At 39.6% G+C, this 14,543-nt stretch overlaps 1 protein-coding gene across 2 annotated transcripts in view; it reads right to left on the reverse strand.

Moving 5' to 3' along the window:
• Positions 1-14,543, reverse strand: part of phip (pleckstrin homology domain interacting protein) — a 199,816-nt gene that overhangs the window by 174,880 nt on the left and 10,393 nt on the right. For both annotated transcript variants that reach the window (XM_060849675.1, XM_060849666.1), the window contains exon 6: positions 14,385-14,483. In XM_060849675.1, the coding sequence (XP_060705658.1) occupies positions 14,385-14,483 (99 nt within the window). The remainder of the gene's footprint in view (positions 1-14,384; positions 14,484-14,543) is intronic.

The raw sequence follows: 14,543 nt of genomic DNA on the forward strand, positions 1-14,543 counted from the left end.
ATGTGTAGGAGGCTAAGACGTGACCTTATTGAGGTTTGTACAATCAGGAGGGGCATAGGTAAGGTGAATAACAAGGGTATTTTCCCCCTTGGGTGGGAAGATCAAAACTAAGGGGCATATTTTTAAAGGTGAGAGGAGAAAGACTTAACAAGGAGATATGGGACAACTTTATACACAGAGGGTAGTTCGCATAGGAGATGATGAACTGCCAGAGAAAGCGGTGGATGCAGGTATAATTACACCATTTAAAAGTAATTTAGATAAGTAAACTAATAGAAAAAATTTTGAGGGAAAAAGGGCCAAGCGCAGGCAGGTGGGAGTGGTTTAGTTTGGGAACTCAGTTGGCCTGAACTAGTTGGACCAAAGGGTCTGTTTCCATGCTGGATGACTATGACTATATTCAAAGCTTCTGTTCGCTTTATGTTACCCCCCCCAACAATGAAGTTAAAAGTAGTTCACATTAAAATGATTACTATTCCTGGATAGACAGGCCTGGCTTGAGGTCCAAGAGATGTTTAATAGCATCCCTGAGCAAGTTGATTTGAGAAAAATAAGGTTAATTTTCTTTTTATTTTCAAAACTAACCACTCCTGCTTGTGTACTGTAGTGGTTATTATACTCACTCAACAAAAGAACAGGGTCTGATTCAAAACCAAACAAAACATTTATCTCTGACACTCTAGTGGCAGCATGGTAGTGTCCCTACCCCTGGACCAGGAGGCCACTAGGAAAATAAAAGTAGTTAACTGTTAGGGTTCTTGTGACATAGTGGTAGTGTCCCTACCTCTAGACAGAGGGGCCTGCTACAGTGTGTGTAATAATGTCTCTAAACTGGCTCATTAGAAGAATAGGTTAATTTTTAAAAATCAACTGTTCCCCAGGTGCATTCTCTTTAGCTACAAAAATAAAAAGGAAAATTGAAGGACCTTTTGTGGTACAGTGGTAGTGTCCCTACTGCTGCATTGGGAGGCCCAGGTTCAAGTCCCACCTATTTCAGAGGTATGTAAATCATTTCTGGACAGGTTAGCTAGGAAAAGCACTTAAAAGGAAAATTGAAATGCCATTTACATTAAACTGAAACCCTTAAAAGATGGTTCAAATTAATACTTAATTCTAAATTAACTTAAAACACAGAATCTACCCTGGTCTTCAAAAACTTTGGTCAGACTATTCCCTACAACCACTTGGGATCAATGTAGATTTCACCAGTTTCCTCATTTCCTCTCCCCCTACCTTATCCCAGATCCAACCTGCCAAGTCAGCACCACCCTCTTGACCCGTCCTATCTGTCCATCTTCCTTTCCATCTATCCAATCCACCCACCTCTCCCCAACTTCATCTACCTATTGCATTCCCAGCTATTTTCCCTCCAGCCCCACCCCCTCCCAATTATCTCTCAGCCCATTTGACCACCCCCTCATTCCTGATGAAGAGCTTATCCTGCTCCTCACATGCTGCCTGACCGACTGTACTTTTCCAGCACCACACTCTTCGATTTTTATATCCAGCACCTGCGGTCCTCACTTTCTCCCATATTAATCTATTTGGTCTGATTGACAAATTTGTTTAAAAATGGTCTCCACTTCCCTCCTTTAGAGAAAGCGAGTTTCAATACTGAAGGTAGACAAGCAAACGGCTTTGACTCCCTGCCCGAGTGGATCTAAATAAAAGTTGGGAGTAAAGCATGTGACTGTCACTAAACTATAAAATTGTTAAAGCACAGAGGGAGGCCATTCATCCAATCCTGTCTGCATTGGTCTATTACCCAATGATAATCTCCTGCCTTTTCCCCTTATCCTAGGACACCATTTTTATTAAAATCATCATCCAAAACCCTTGCAAACACCTCACATGAAGCTGCCTCCACCATATTTCCAGGAAGTATATTCCAGACCCTAACTACTTGCTGTGTAAGAAAGTTAACTCTCACACACTCTTGCTTCATTTGCACATTGCTTTAAATCTATGGCCTATTATTCTTTTTCTAGGCAGGAAAAAATTTCTCCCCACCTACACTATTCAGCCTGCTCATGATTTTGTAAACAGCTATCAAATCTCCTCTCAGTCTCTTCTCTCCAAGGAGAACAGGGCGGTACGGTGGCACAGTGGTTAGCACTGCTGCCTCACAGCGCCAGAGACCTGGGTTCAATTACCCCCTCAGGTGACTGTCTGTGTGGAGTTTGCACATTCTCCCTGTGTCTGTGTGGGTTTCCTCTGCGTGCTCCGGTTTCCTCCCGCAGTCCAAAAATGTGCAGGTTAGGTGAATTGGCCATGCTAAATTGCCCGTAGTGTTAGGTGAAGGGGTAAATGTAGGGGAATGGGTGGGTTGCGCTTCGGCGGGTCGGTGTGGACTTGTTGGGCCGAAGGGCCTGTTTCCACACTGTAAGTAATCTAATCTAAAAAAAAGTCTTAACTTGTGCAATTAATTCTCATGTTTGAAGTTTAGCATTCCTGGAACCATTCTTGTATATCGTTTCTGCACTGAGGATGAAGCTCAGAATGAATGTCCAAACGCTCCCTTCCTCTCTGAAGGAACGCTGCAATCCTCCAAGTGTTACACCTCACTGGGTTAGCATGCTGAAAATCATGCTCCATTATTCCCAGAGGTGTCGCAGAAGTTAAAGATTCATTAAAAGTATTCGGGGTGACAGAAAACATGGACCGGGTGTCTGTACTTAAGATTGACGACAAGATTCTAACTACAGGAAATCAGTCATGAATTTTCAATGTATAACCCTGCTAGGTAAAACTCTAACCTATTTATATACTCTGCTCTACTCGCACTCAGACACAAAAAAATGTCAAATATGGAGGAAAAGACTGGAAAGGCAATTGAATAATTTCTCTACAGAGTTGCGGAGATGACCCTTTTGGTTTTTCAGGACCTGTTGCTCCTTGTTCTTCCTCTTCCCGGTACTTTCACTTGCTCACGGGAGGCACAAGGGTCTGAATCACACACATCTCTGATTTGGTTATGAGACGCAACCTATCACAATTAATAAGAGGAAATAAACTGGCTTTCTTCAGGTTTGAGGAAGAACAGCTCCCTCCTTTCCACAGGTCCAATGGCTTCTGATCAAATCATTCCCACTCGCAAGCTGTTGAGCTGGGGTGCCAACTGCATTGTTGCTGACAGACAGGAGGGCTCTGTCCTTGAAAACAAGTCCAAAAACTAGTCAGATACCTGTTGCTGGCCAAACCACCATTTGTATGCACCTGTTGGCTCCAGTTCACCCGCAACTAGGCTTTCTCTACTGCTTGAGCAGAAAGCAAAGTAAATAACACATACAATGATTTCAGGTAACTTGCTTTTAAACAGTGCAGTAGTCCTTTCCACCATTCTTCATTTTTAAAACATTCAGATTTCAGTCCACAATCAAAAATACAGAAATATATCGAGTCATGATCTGCACACAAGACAGTATGACAGAAATAGTGCATGCAGGTATGCCTAATACAAGCAGTGGTGACAACGCAGGGGTTTAAAATGACCTAAGCATAACATCACCAAAGAAAACACATACTTGAAGGACTGCTGAAAAGTTCTACATTTTGTCAAAGCCTCTAGAGACACCTCTCCCAGGCAGCACACTTTTCTCATACAGTATAAAAAATGATTGCTTTCCTTTCATATTGATATTCTTTAGAAATGTCCTGATGAGTGTAAGACAAAAAAAATGCATCTTATTTATTCCCCAGAAAGACTCAAATTCAATATTAACAATCATACCAGCATGTTGCCATAATTGTATCCTAGTGCCCTCTAGTGTATCAGCAGGATAAGGGGTAACAACAACATCCCTGTTAACCACTCATCTTCTCTGAAATAGACATCTTGAGTACAATGGCCCATTTCACCATTTAATCATTATCTTGGAACCAATACGACTGCAAACAGTGAAGTTTGGAATTTCCCAAATATAGCATATTACAAAATCTGACCATTTTGTTACATCGCTCTCTGCTGCCCAGTTTGTTGGGGAAGTGAAAATTACGAGAAAGTGAGGACTGGAGATGCTGGAGATCAGAGTCGAGAGCGTGGTGCTGGAAAAACACAGCAAGTCAGGCAATATTCAAGGCACAGGAGAATGTATTCCTGATGAAGGGTTTATGCCTGAAATATCGATTCTCCTGCTCCTTGGATGCTGCTTGGCCTGCTGTGCTTTTCCAGCACCACACTCTCAGAAGTGAAAATTAGTTCAACGATGGCTGCTCTCCAGTGAATCCACACACTTTTTCCTCAATGAAACAGAAAGATGGCAACAAAAATACGATTGACCTTTCTTTGGCATTTCATTTGAGCAATTATGTACTGATTAACATTCTATCACATTTTCGGAACTCCTAACAGCAACTTTGAAGAAATCTCAGCAATTTGAAAGGTTTCTGAAAATGCACATCACTTTCAATTGCTTTGTCAAATAAAAAAAAATGGCATTGATGGTACTTTTGGGCATTAGAGAAAAATTCAATCCTAAGAGGACTGATGAAATGAAGGTTGCAAATTTGGCAGAAAGCAAAAACAAGGAGCTTTCAGTGGTGCAATAATATTTTCCTCACCAAGATGGAACCAGATGCTTCTGAGATGGTGTTAAAATAGTGTTGCCCAATGACCCAAATATGTTGAAGTTAATGAGAATCTAGACTCACATCGTGGCACAACTGAGAATTAAATTACACCAAAAGCCGTGTTCTGTCAAAAGGAAGTAGTTGCAAAGTGAGGCGATTGCAGATTACATTATCGAATTTAACAAACTCTCTAGGTTATATGGGTTAGAAATTAACCTTACAGCCACGTTCATGGGAAATCCAGGCTGAACTTGTGGATGAAGGTAATACGCTAACATGAAAGGAGGTCTGTGTTGAAGCCACAGTCATGCAAGGTGGCAGAAAGACAGAGTTTCAAATTGCAAGGGAGTTATTTTCCAGAATTGGAAGGAAAAGTCCATGGATTTCAATGAGTTCCAAGCCACAGTAGAGATCAGTAAGAGTACACTGGTCATTGAGGGTGTGTTAAGAGAGCAAAAAATGGCCTCAGAGCAAGGAGGACCAAATGATAAAATTAAGCATGACAAAGATAAGATAAAAGTTAACATACAGTCAGTGTTTTATGGTAATGAGACCAGCACTTTATGCACAATTAAAAGCTGTAAGAAAGATAAATAGATTTGAAAAAAAAACAGGCAATTTGTCCACTTGCATTTGTGGAGACCACACACAATTCGTAAGTTATACTTACCCTCAATCTTTTGGGATTTTTTTTTCTAATTTAACCAATGGAAAGGTTTTCAGTCAGATAAATTTCTCAAATGCATATTTGCAATTAAAATGGACTAACAAGAGCAAGGAATTGTTTACCATTCATTCACACAAAAGGCTTTACTCATTCTGAACGGCTACCATTGGGATGTGTGGTGCTTCTGAGCGGCATGGATCGAGTACAGTGGATGCAAGGAGTGTGCTGTTTCACAGATGGCATTTTCATTTGCAGTAAATCAGAGGAAGAGTACATTGTAAGGTTGAACAAAATCCTAGATTGGATCAATGACATCAAAGCAAAAAAGCTTCATGGCATCAGATGTAGCAGGCCTGTGTCACCAATTGGATAGCAAAATTATCCATCCAATGCAGAATAGGGTTCACGTGATTTTGAACTTATCTAAGTTCACTCCTGTCCTAGCAAACATGCTCACTCCACTGCATCAGATGATCAAAGTTGGAACAGTTTGGGAGTTGTCTGTGATGTGTCATAAAGCATTTGAAGAAGTGAAGAAATGACTGGACTGGAGATGCCATTTTGAACCTTGGTTTTTGAATGTGCTCAGTTAGGAGTTCTCAGAAATGGAAAACCTCATAGAGAAACCTGCAACATATGCTTCACATACTTTAACATAGTCAAGGCAAAACCAAGCAAGTTTAGAAAAAGATGCTAACAATCATACATTGAAAACATGAAAACAATCATTTCAGCCTACCATCTGTTCTGCCTACCAAGATGCTATTCTAAACTAATCCCATCTGCCTGCACATGGTCCATATCCTTCTATTCCCTTGTTGATCACATATTGATCGAAATGCCTCTTAAACATTGCTATCATATTTGCTTCTACCACCTCCTACTCTCTGCTTGAAAGACATACTTCACACATTCCCTTTAAAATTTCCTTCTCTCAACTTAACACTACCCCTAGTGTTTGACATTTACGCCCTGGGAAAAAGACTCTGTTCAAAGTTTGTGAGAAGATTTATAGCTTGGGTGCTCATTGTTGTGGTTCTGTTCGCCCAAGCAGGGAATTTATGTTGCAGACGTTTCATTCCCTGTCACTGCATGGGAGCCTCCTGTGAAGCACTTCTGTGATCTTTCTTCAGGCATTTGTAGTGGTTTGAATCTGCCACTTCCGGTTGTCAGTTGCTGTCCGCTGCAGTGGTCGGTATATTGGGTCCAGGTCGATGTGATTATTGATTGAATCTGTGGATGAGTGCCATGCCTCTAGGAATTCCCTGGCTGTTCTCTGTTTAGCTTGTCCTTTAATAGTAGTGTTGTCCCAGTCAAGTTCATGTTGCTTGTCATCTGCCTGTGTGGCTACTAAGGATAGCTGGTCATGTCGTTTCGTGGCTAGTTGGTGTTCATAGATGCGAATCGTTAGCGATCTTCCTGTTTGTCCTATATAGTGTTTTATGCAGTCCTTGCATGGGATTTTGTACACTACATTGGTTTTGCTCATGCTGAGTATTGGGTCCTTCGTTCTGGTGAGTTGTTGTCTGAGAGTGGCTGTTGGTTTGTGTGCTGTTACAAGTCCTAGTGGTCACAGTAGTATGGCTGTCAGTTCGGAAATGCTCTTGATGTATGGTAGTGTGGCTAGTCCTTTGGGTTGCAGCATGTCCTCATTCCGTTGCCTTTCCCTTAGGCATCTGTTGATGAAATTGCGCGGGTATCCGTTTTTTGACAAATACATTGTATAGGTGTTCTCCTTCCTCTTTTTGCAGTTCTGGTGTACTGCAGTGTGTTGTGGCCCTTTTGAACAGTGTCTTGATGCAACTTCTTTTGTGTGTGTGTTGGTGTGGTTGCTTTCGTAGTTTAGGACTTGGTCTGTGTGTGTGGCTTTCCTGTATACCTTTATGGTGAATTCTCCGTTCAGTGTTCTCTGTACCATCATGTCTAGGAATGGGAGTTGGTTGTCCTTTTCTTCCTCTCTCGTAAATCGGATTCCTGCGAGTGTGGCATTGATGATCCAGTGTGTGTTCTCTATTTCTGTGTTTTTAATGATTATAAAGGTGTCATTCACATATCTGACCCAGAGTTTGGGTTGAATTTGCGGTAAGACTGTTTGTTCTAATCTTTGCATTACCACTTCTGCTATGAGTCCAGAAATGGGTGAGCCCATGGGTGTGCCGTTGATTTGTTCATATATTTGGTTGTTGAATGTGGTGTGTGTTGTGAGGCACAGGTCCAGTAGGTTGAGTATGCAGTCTTTGTTGATAGGTTCAATGTCCTGTTGTCTGTTCTGTATGTCCAGCAGGTTGGCTATTGTTTCTCTGGCTAGGGTTTTGTTGATAGAGGTGAACAGTGCCTTTACATCGAATGAGACCATGGTTTCTCCCTTGTCTATGTGTATATTTCTGATGATGTCCAAGAATTCCTGAGCTGATTGTATAGAGAGTGTCTGGATCCGCTGATCAGGTGTTTCAGTTTCTGCTGTAGTTCTTTAGCCAGTTTACATGATGGTGTCCCTGATAGTGATACTATGGGTCTGAGTGGGATGTCTGGTTTGTGCACTTTAGGTAGTCCATAGAATCTGGGGATGTTGTTGCTTTCAGGTTTCATTCTTTGTAGGTCAAACCTGGTTATCTGTCCGTTTTTTCTGTAGGTTCTTCAGTATGTTGTTTATCCTATTGGTGAGCTGTGAGGTGGGGGTCAAACTCCCTCTTTTGGTAAGTGTTGGTATCTGCAAGTAGTTGTTGCGCTTTTTGGATGCAGTCTGCTTTGTCCAGGGTGACAGTCATTTTGCCTTTGTCTGCTGGTAGTATGATATGTTCTTATCATTTCTTAGTGATTTTAGTGCTTCTCTCTCCTTGGTGTTGAGGTTGTGTATTTGTCTTTTCCTTGTTATCAAAGGTACAATACTTTGTTTCACTGTTTGTTGGGTCTCTTCTGTCAGTCCATTGTTCCTGAGTGTGCATTCTAGTGCTGCTAGGATGTCTGCTGTCTTGGCGTCCCTGTGGTTGTAGTTCAGTCCCTTGGCCAGTATTGTTCTTTCCGTGTCTGTGAGCTGTCTGTGGGAGCAGTTTCTAACCCAGGTGTGTGTTGTGGTGTCCTCTCTTTTGTGTGTTAGTTTGGCCATTTTTTCTTTTAGTGCCTTTTTTTGCGGTGTGTGGTCCTGTTCTGTCCTATGGTGATGGCCTGTTCTATGATCCGGGTCCAATCCTGATTGGTGGTTTTTGAAATTAAATGATTTTTGGCGTGTAATTTCTTGTCTGTATTTGTGAAGTATGTTGTGAGCATCTGTAATCATTACCTGGATTATCCTGAATCCGTTCTGTCTGGCTGTGTCCCTGGCTTGTGGGTTGTTGACTAGAGGTCTGTATCTGACACATGGTGGAAGGATTCGATTCTTTCGGTATTCATGCAGGAACCAGAGTTGTTTGTATGTGGCGCTTAGGTGGTTGGCACAGGATTCCCATTTCCTGGCTTGTCTTAGCATCTCTCGCCCATAGGTGTTCAAAGTTTGTGAGAATATTTGTAGCTCGGGTGCTCGTTGTTGTGGTTCTAAACAGGGGACACAAATTCCCAGCTCGGCGAACAGAACCACAACAAAAAGACTCTGACTATCCACCACATCAGTGTCTCTCATGACATTATATACTCCTATCAGGTCACCCCTCTGCCTCCAACACTTTCATGAAACAATTTAAGTTTGTCCAACCTCTCCTTATAGCTAACGCACTCCGATCCAGGCAACATCCAGGCAAACCTCTTTTGCACTCTCTTCAAAGCCTTCACATCTTTTCTATAGCGTGGTGACCAGAACTGCATGCAATACTCCAAATGTGGCCTAACTAAAGTTTACATAGCTATAACATGGCTTAACAACTTTTATACTCAATGCCTTGGTCAATGATAACAAGCATGCCATATGCCTTCTTTAGCACCTTATCTACTGGTGTTGCCACATTCAGGGAAATATGGACATGCATGTCAAAACTGACTAGCACCCAACATGGTGTATTCCACATGGCTAATTTCCACAAACACTTGTATGGTGAAAGTCCACTTTGTTAAATGTTGGTTATTCAAGATATTTTAGTCATAACCGCATTGTTAATTTTATTTCCAGTGCCATGGAATACTAAAAGAAATAATACATAGTGTGCCTTTATTAAAAAAGCTGCAGAGTCTAAATGATCATCTGCCTGACCACAGCATTCTGTATCATTGTTCCACAACTGCTCACCAAATAAACATTTGTTATCATTCTGGGGATTGACACGTCTTTAAATAAATTACTCCCACGACTGCCAATTTAGCAAAGGTGGATTTTTTTTAGCTTCTAATTTACATGCAAACTACCAAAATCTGCAGATATATTCCATAAAGTTCATTAAAACTACAAAATATTCACAAATAGTATAAAACATTGAAAACAATAACATACAAGTTTAAATACTGCGTATGTCATCTGATTATTACTACAAATATCACAAATGATTTTGAAAACAAGTGTCTCAAACCTACAAAAAAAAAGGATTATACTGTCCTTCGTGCTTGTTCTATAAATTAAGCTGGTGATGGTTTCCACCTAACTAGTTAGCCTATTGCTTCACTTCTATCTATAAAGCTGAAGGTCTCAACTTCACTAAATGAAAATACATTTAAGAAAATCTGCAAATTCTATTCAAATAATGCTGTTGAATGTGCATATTTTTTAAAATATCCTATATTCGCTATCTATGTTTTACATCAGCATCACAATTTTTGGTCTGTCTGACTCTCCCTCTCTCACGCTGCCATTCCTAAAGGAAAGCATTTTCAGCAACAATTGGAGCCATTTCAGCTCTGGAATTTACAGATCCTTGTACCTAATTTCAAAATAATACAAATAGGGCAAGCTCCCTAGGATACTGCCAACATTCTTGACCTTCTAGTCAATAGTAATTTTCAAATAATTACCTACTATTCTCTTCTTAGTTTGTTTCTGATCACCCCCTTTTCAACCTTTAAATAATTCTCACAATATTTCTGTCTTGTTTTCAAAAGAAATCAACCCTGTGTTTTATTTCAACCATCTCCTCTCATCAACAACAGGACAATTCTATCATCTGACTGAACTTCATCATATGGCATGCAGAAAATTACGGATGTTCAATTTCATCATTTTAAAGGCCTCAATCAGATCATCTCTAGGTCTTGTATTCTTTTAGAGAAAAGAGCTCAAGGCTACTCAGTGTTTACCAACAGTTAAAATTTCAGTTTTGTAATAATTCTCGTCAATTCTTGTCAGATTTTCTGTAGTGTTTCTATACCCTTTTTTGTCATATGGAGGCCAGAACTATGGTCCAAACTAGATTCCACTGAACATAAGGTCTTGCTTTTGAATTGCATACCTCCAAAAATGAGCCTCGTGTTTTGTTTATTTGGTATCGTTCTTTTGCATGTATATCTAATTTTGTTTTTAAAAGTTATCACTGCAGCGGCACCCATCTCTTCTCTGATTTTGTCAATTACGGTAATTATGTGTTCTCCAGTTACCAACCTAACTAAAACTCTGAACATGTATTAAGTCTCCCTTATTCCAAACAAGTTTCCTGCTTCTCTAGTCCCTCCATATCGCAACGGCACCTCTACATCTTATGCCTTTTATATTGTTCACCACCAATTCTCATTTTGTTACAGAATGGCTGCTGATTGAAAAAGAAATTGTCAGATATGCACTATTCAAAATCAACTTCAGATGTATCTGACACAGTTTTGGCACAGATAGTTCCCTAACCAAAGCTCTTCAGCAGAGAGGTAGGGGCAATACTACTCCACCATAAGAACTTCAAGATTTCTGGTTTCTTACAACCTTTTATGCGATGAAATATCTCCTGACGTCCGCTGAATACACCAGCTTAAAAGGGCATTATTGCTCCCCCCCATTAAGTTCTTGAGTAATTAACATTTCTCCACCATATTAAGTCATTTAATCATCTTGCACTACTCATTTAGATCACCCATTAGTTCACTGTGGCAAAGGGAATGGCCCCCCAGTCTTGATCACTTTTCCCTATAATTTAACCCTTTTAAAACTACTTTCATTCTGATGAATCTGTGTAGCATCCCATTCAAGTGAATTTAATCCTTCCAGAGATGAAGTGCCAAGAAATGAATGTGATCTCTCAACAGGGCCTAACCAGAGTTCTCACAGCTATTACAGGACATCCACTCCTTTGCATCCCAGCCCTCTATTAAAACTTTTATTTATTCGTTCATTGGATGTGGGTAACAGTGGATGAATTGCAGTCCCAACGGGTCACATCTCTTTGCAGAATTAACTTCCTACTTCTCACATCATTCTGATGAATCAAAGTTATCCAGCAATTTAATGATCTGTACGGCACAATTGCAACATTTAAAAGGCATTTGGATGGGTATATGCATAGGAAGGGTTTGGAGGGATATGGGTCGGGTGCTGGCAGGTGGGACTAGATTGGGTTGGGATATCTGGTCAGCTTGGAACATCTCTATGACATTCTTTGAATGGCATCCAAATTGCGGGGCAGTAACCTAACTGTGGGTGAACCAATGCTGTATTCAAATTCATGGTTATTTATTGGCCAAATTATTCAATGGCTATTTATGTCTGTAAAGCCTTAAATGTTCTTGGCGTTTTTTTTTCCAAATGGTTTTATCTCAACAACCATTCAGTACACAGATAAATTGAATCCCTTTGTCACTATTTATCATTGTTGAGCAACTTTTATTGGTACATACATGTCATTCCTACATGCCCTCAAATGTTTAAACTCTGGTTCATGGCAGACCTGAACTTAACACATCTATACCTGCCACATAATATCACGTACAAGCTTCAAGACACTTCATGCCATTCAAAGCATCCTGGGACCCGATGCACCACGAACCTGGCTGAAACATTACTATGGCGTAGAGCTCCCCACCAAAAACAATACTATATAATTTCCTGCTAATCTACCACTTAGACTAATCCAGAACAACTGATGCCCTGATAATGAGCCAGTAATGAAGAAAGAGGAGGAAGAAATCTCCTTAAAATTCAACAAATTGGAAAAAACAATGGCTTACTAAAAGTTAAACTAACAATGATTTTTAGCAAAATAAACACAGAGATGCTGTGCACAAACAGCAAAACTGGTGAAACACTTCTTTGTTGAAATCACTGATCAAGCGGTAGTAGAAGTTTTAGTCTATGCAAATATCAAAGTCTTTGGTAATTATCTACAAAACAATTATGACTGCTTTAGTTTGATAGTTCATTCACCCAAGCAAGGAACAAAGAAAGTGAAAACGGGGGCTTTATCATATGCATATAACCTCAGAAATTTTCCTATGAAACTAATTATGAGCAATTTTATGACCAACTTTGGTAAATATTTGGTCTTTTCTTTCAACAGGGTTTGTGGAAGGGGAAGGCAGGTGGAAAGAAGGAGTTCACACAGCCAATGTGATTGCTCCAATCTTTGATTTTACACAACTTATTAACAATTATAGATGTAATTTCCCATCATTTTAAAAGACATTCAGACTCATTGAGGTGATGCCACTGCAGGTTCAGAATGACTGCATGAACCAATTCTTTTGTTTCATCTTCTATATTTTGTTTCTTTACTCAGGCACTTAATCTTGATATCAATATATTGTTTTTTTTTCTAAAACATTTTTGAAACCTGTCTCTCTCACATGGCTGGTTTGATAATGTTCCCCAAGTATTTACTGCCCCTGAAAATGTACAGACGTAGCCATTCAACTTGAAGCACCATTAACACGACTATGCTTGTAGTTAATCTTCATCAATACCTTAGGCCATGTTCAATTATAGACAAACATCTTCTGCTTCTCTATCACCTGGTTGCTAACCTTTGGTGCTATTCTTTGCAGTAGAATCATAAAACAAACTTGGATCAGCACAAACTTACTTCTGTTCCACCTTAACTAAATCTCGGAAATTTAAATTTGAAACACCACAACAGCAACTGTTAGCAAGTTCAAACATTTTACAAAAAGTGATATACCTTCTTGTGTTTGTCAGAAACATTGCTTGTGTGTTTCAAAGAATTACTTTGAGATAGAAAAAGAAATACTTCAGCCTTCCTTTACACAAGTTTCTATAAACAGCAACAAGGTGAATAACTAGTTAACCTGTTTTTAATGGCTTTGGTTGAGTGAAAGTTGATGACAAGGACTCTGGGGATATACCTGCACTTTGTGAGAGTATCATGGGATATCTACTATCTGGTGGAATAGGCAAACAGGACTGGTGTTTAACATCTCACCTGAGGGGCTACACTGCTGAAAATGCCATGCTCTTTACCACATTCAAACAACAGTTTGGGTGATACGTTTAAAGTAATGGAGTGGAGCTTGATTTCTAAATCTTCCAATTAGCTTGACTTGTTCAACTTTTCTGATCATTGACCATTATCACTAAGCAGTTTCCAACCTTTATTTTCACCAAGTTTATTCAATAAAATTCACTGTTCACTGCTTATAGTTAAATTAATTATCTTGTTCTATAATTTATTCCACTAATCAACATTAAAATTGGCATAATCCCAAAGTGTGTACTAAATTTCTTGACACAATCTCTAGAAATTAAAAGTATACCAGTTTGTATTAAATTTCAGTTTCATGCTGCCATGCAATGACTGTTCATTCCTATTATTTATATTCAGAGACTTTCCAAACCTCATCTTATTGCTTTGTCCCATTAATGGACAGAGAGTATCCATTAATGTTAACACACTGTCCCCAAAAGCCAGAATTCCAATTTTCAAGTTCACAATGCAATGTGGACAGTTATTACCAAATTTTAACTGGGTACTAACTAACAACACAAACCTTCTTATATTTCAGCATGAAATATTAATAAACTGACACCTCATTAAGTGACAGGTAGTGTCAATCACTTTAATACAAAAATAATGATTTTTTTTCAGTCAGATAGCTCAATTCTACATTCAAATACATACTTTCAGGGAAATAGGTAAACCACACACTTCACCATATGACACCTAATGATGGAAAAACTTGAAGGCTACGCAATTGTACCAGTATTGCCAGCCCTCAGATAACTCAATGAAAAATGCAAAAGGCAGTGAGACCACTATCAAAATGAAACCGAACTCAACATAAATGTAAAAAAGCATACCTATATTAGGTGGGCTGCCATAATTGATTGGTGGCTCAGGGGGTCTTCCTCGATGCAATGCTGCAAGTGCTGATCCTTTCCATACCACATGCTTACAACCTGTTTTTGTTTCAAATATTAAGAGAAATCCAGAATCACTACAAAAGAAATCACTATGAA

The sequence above is a fragment of the Hemiscyllium ocellatum genome, chromosome 3, assembly GCF_020745735.1.
Source record: "Hemiscyllium ocellatum isolate sHemOce1 chromosome 3, sHemOce1.pat.X.cur, whole genome shotgun sequence".
NCBI classification, from domain to species: domain Eukaryota; kingdom Metazoa; phylum Chordata; class Chondrichthyes; order Orectolobiformes; family Hemiscylliidae; genus Hemiscyllium; species Hemiscyllium ocellatum.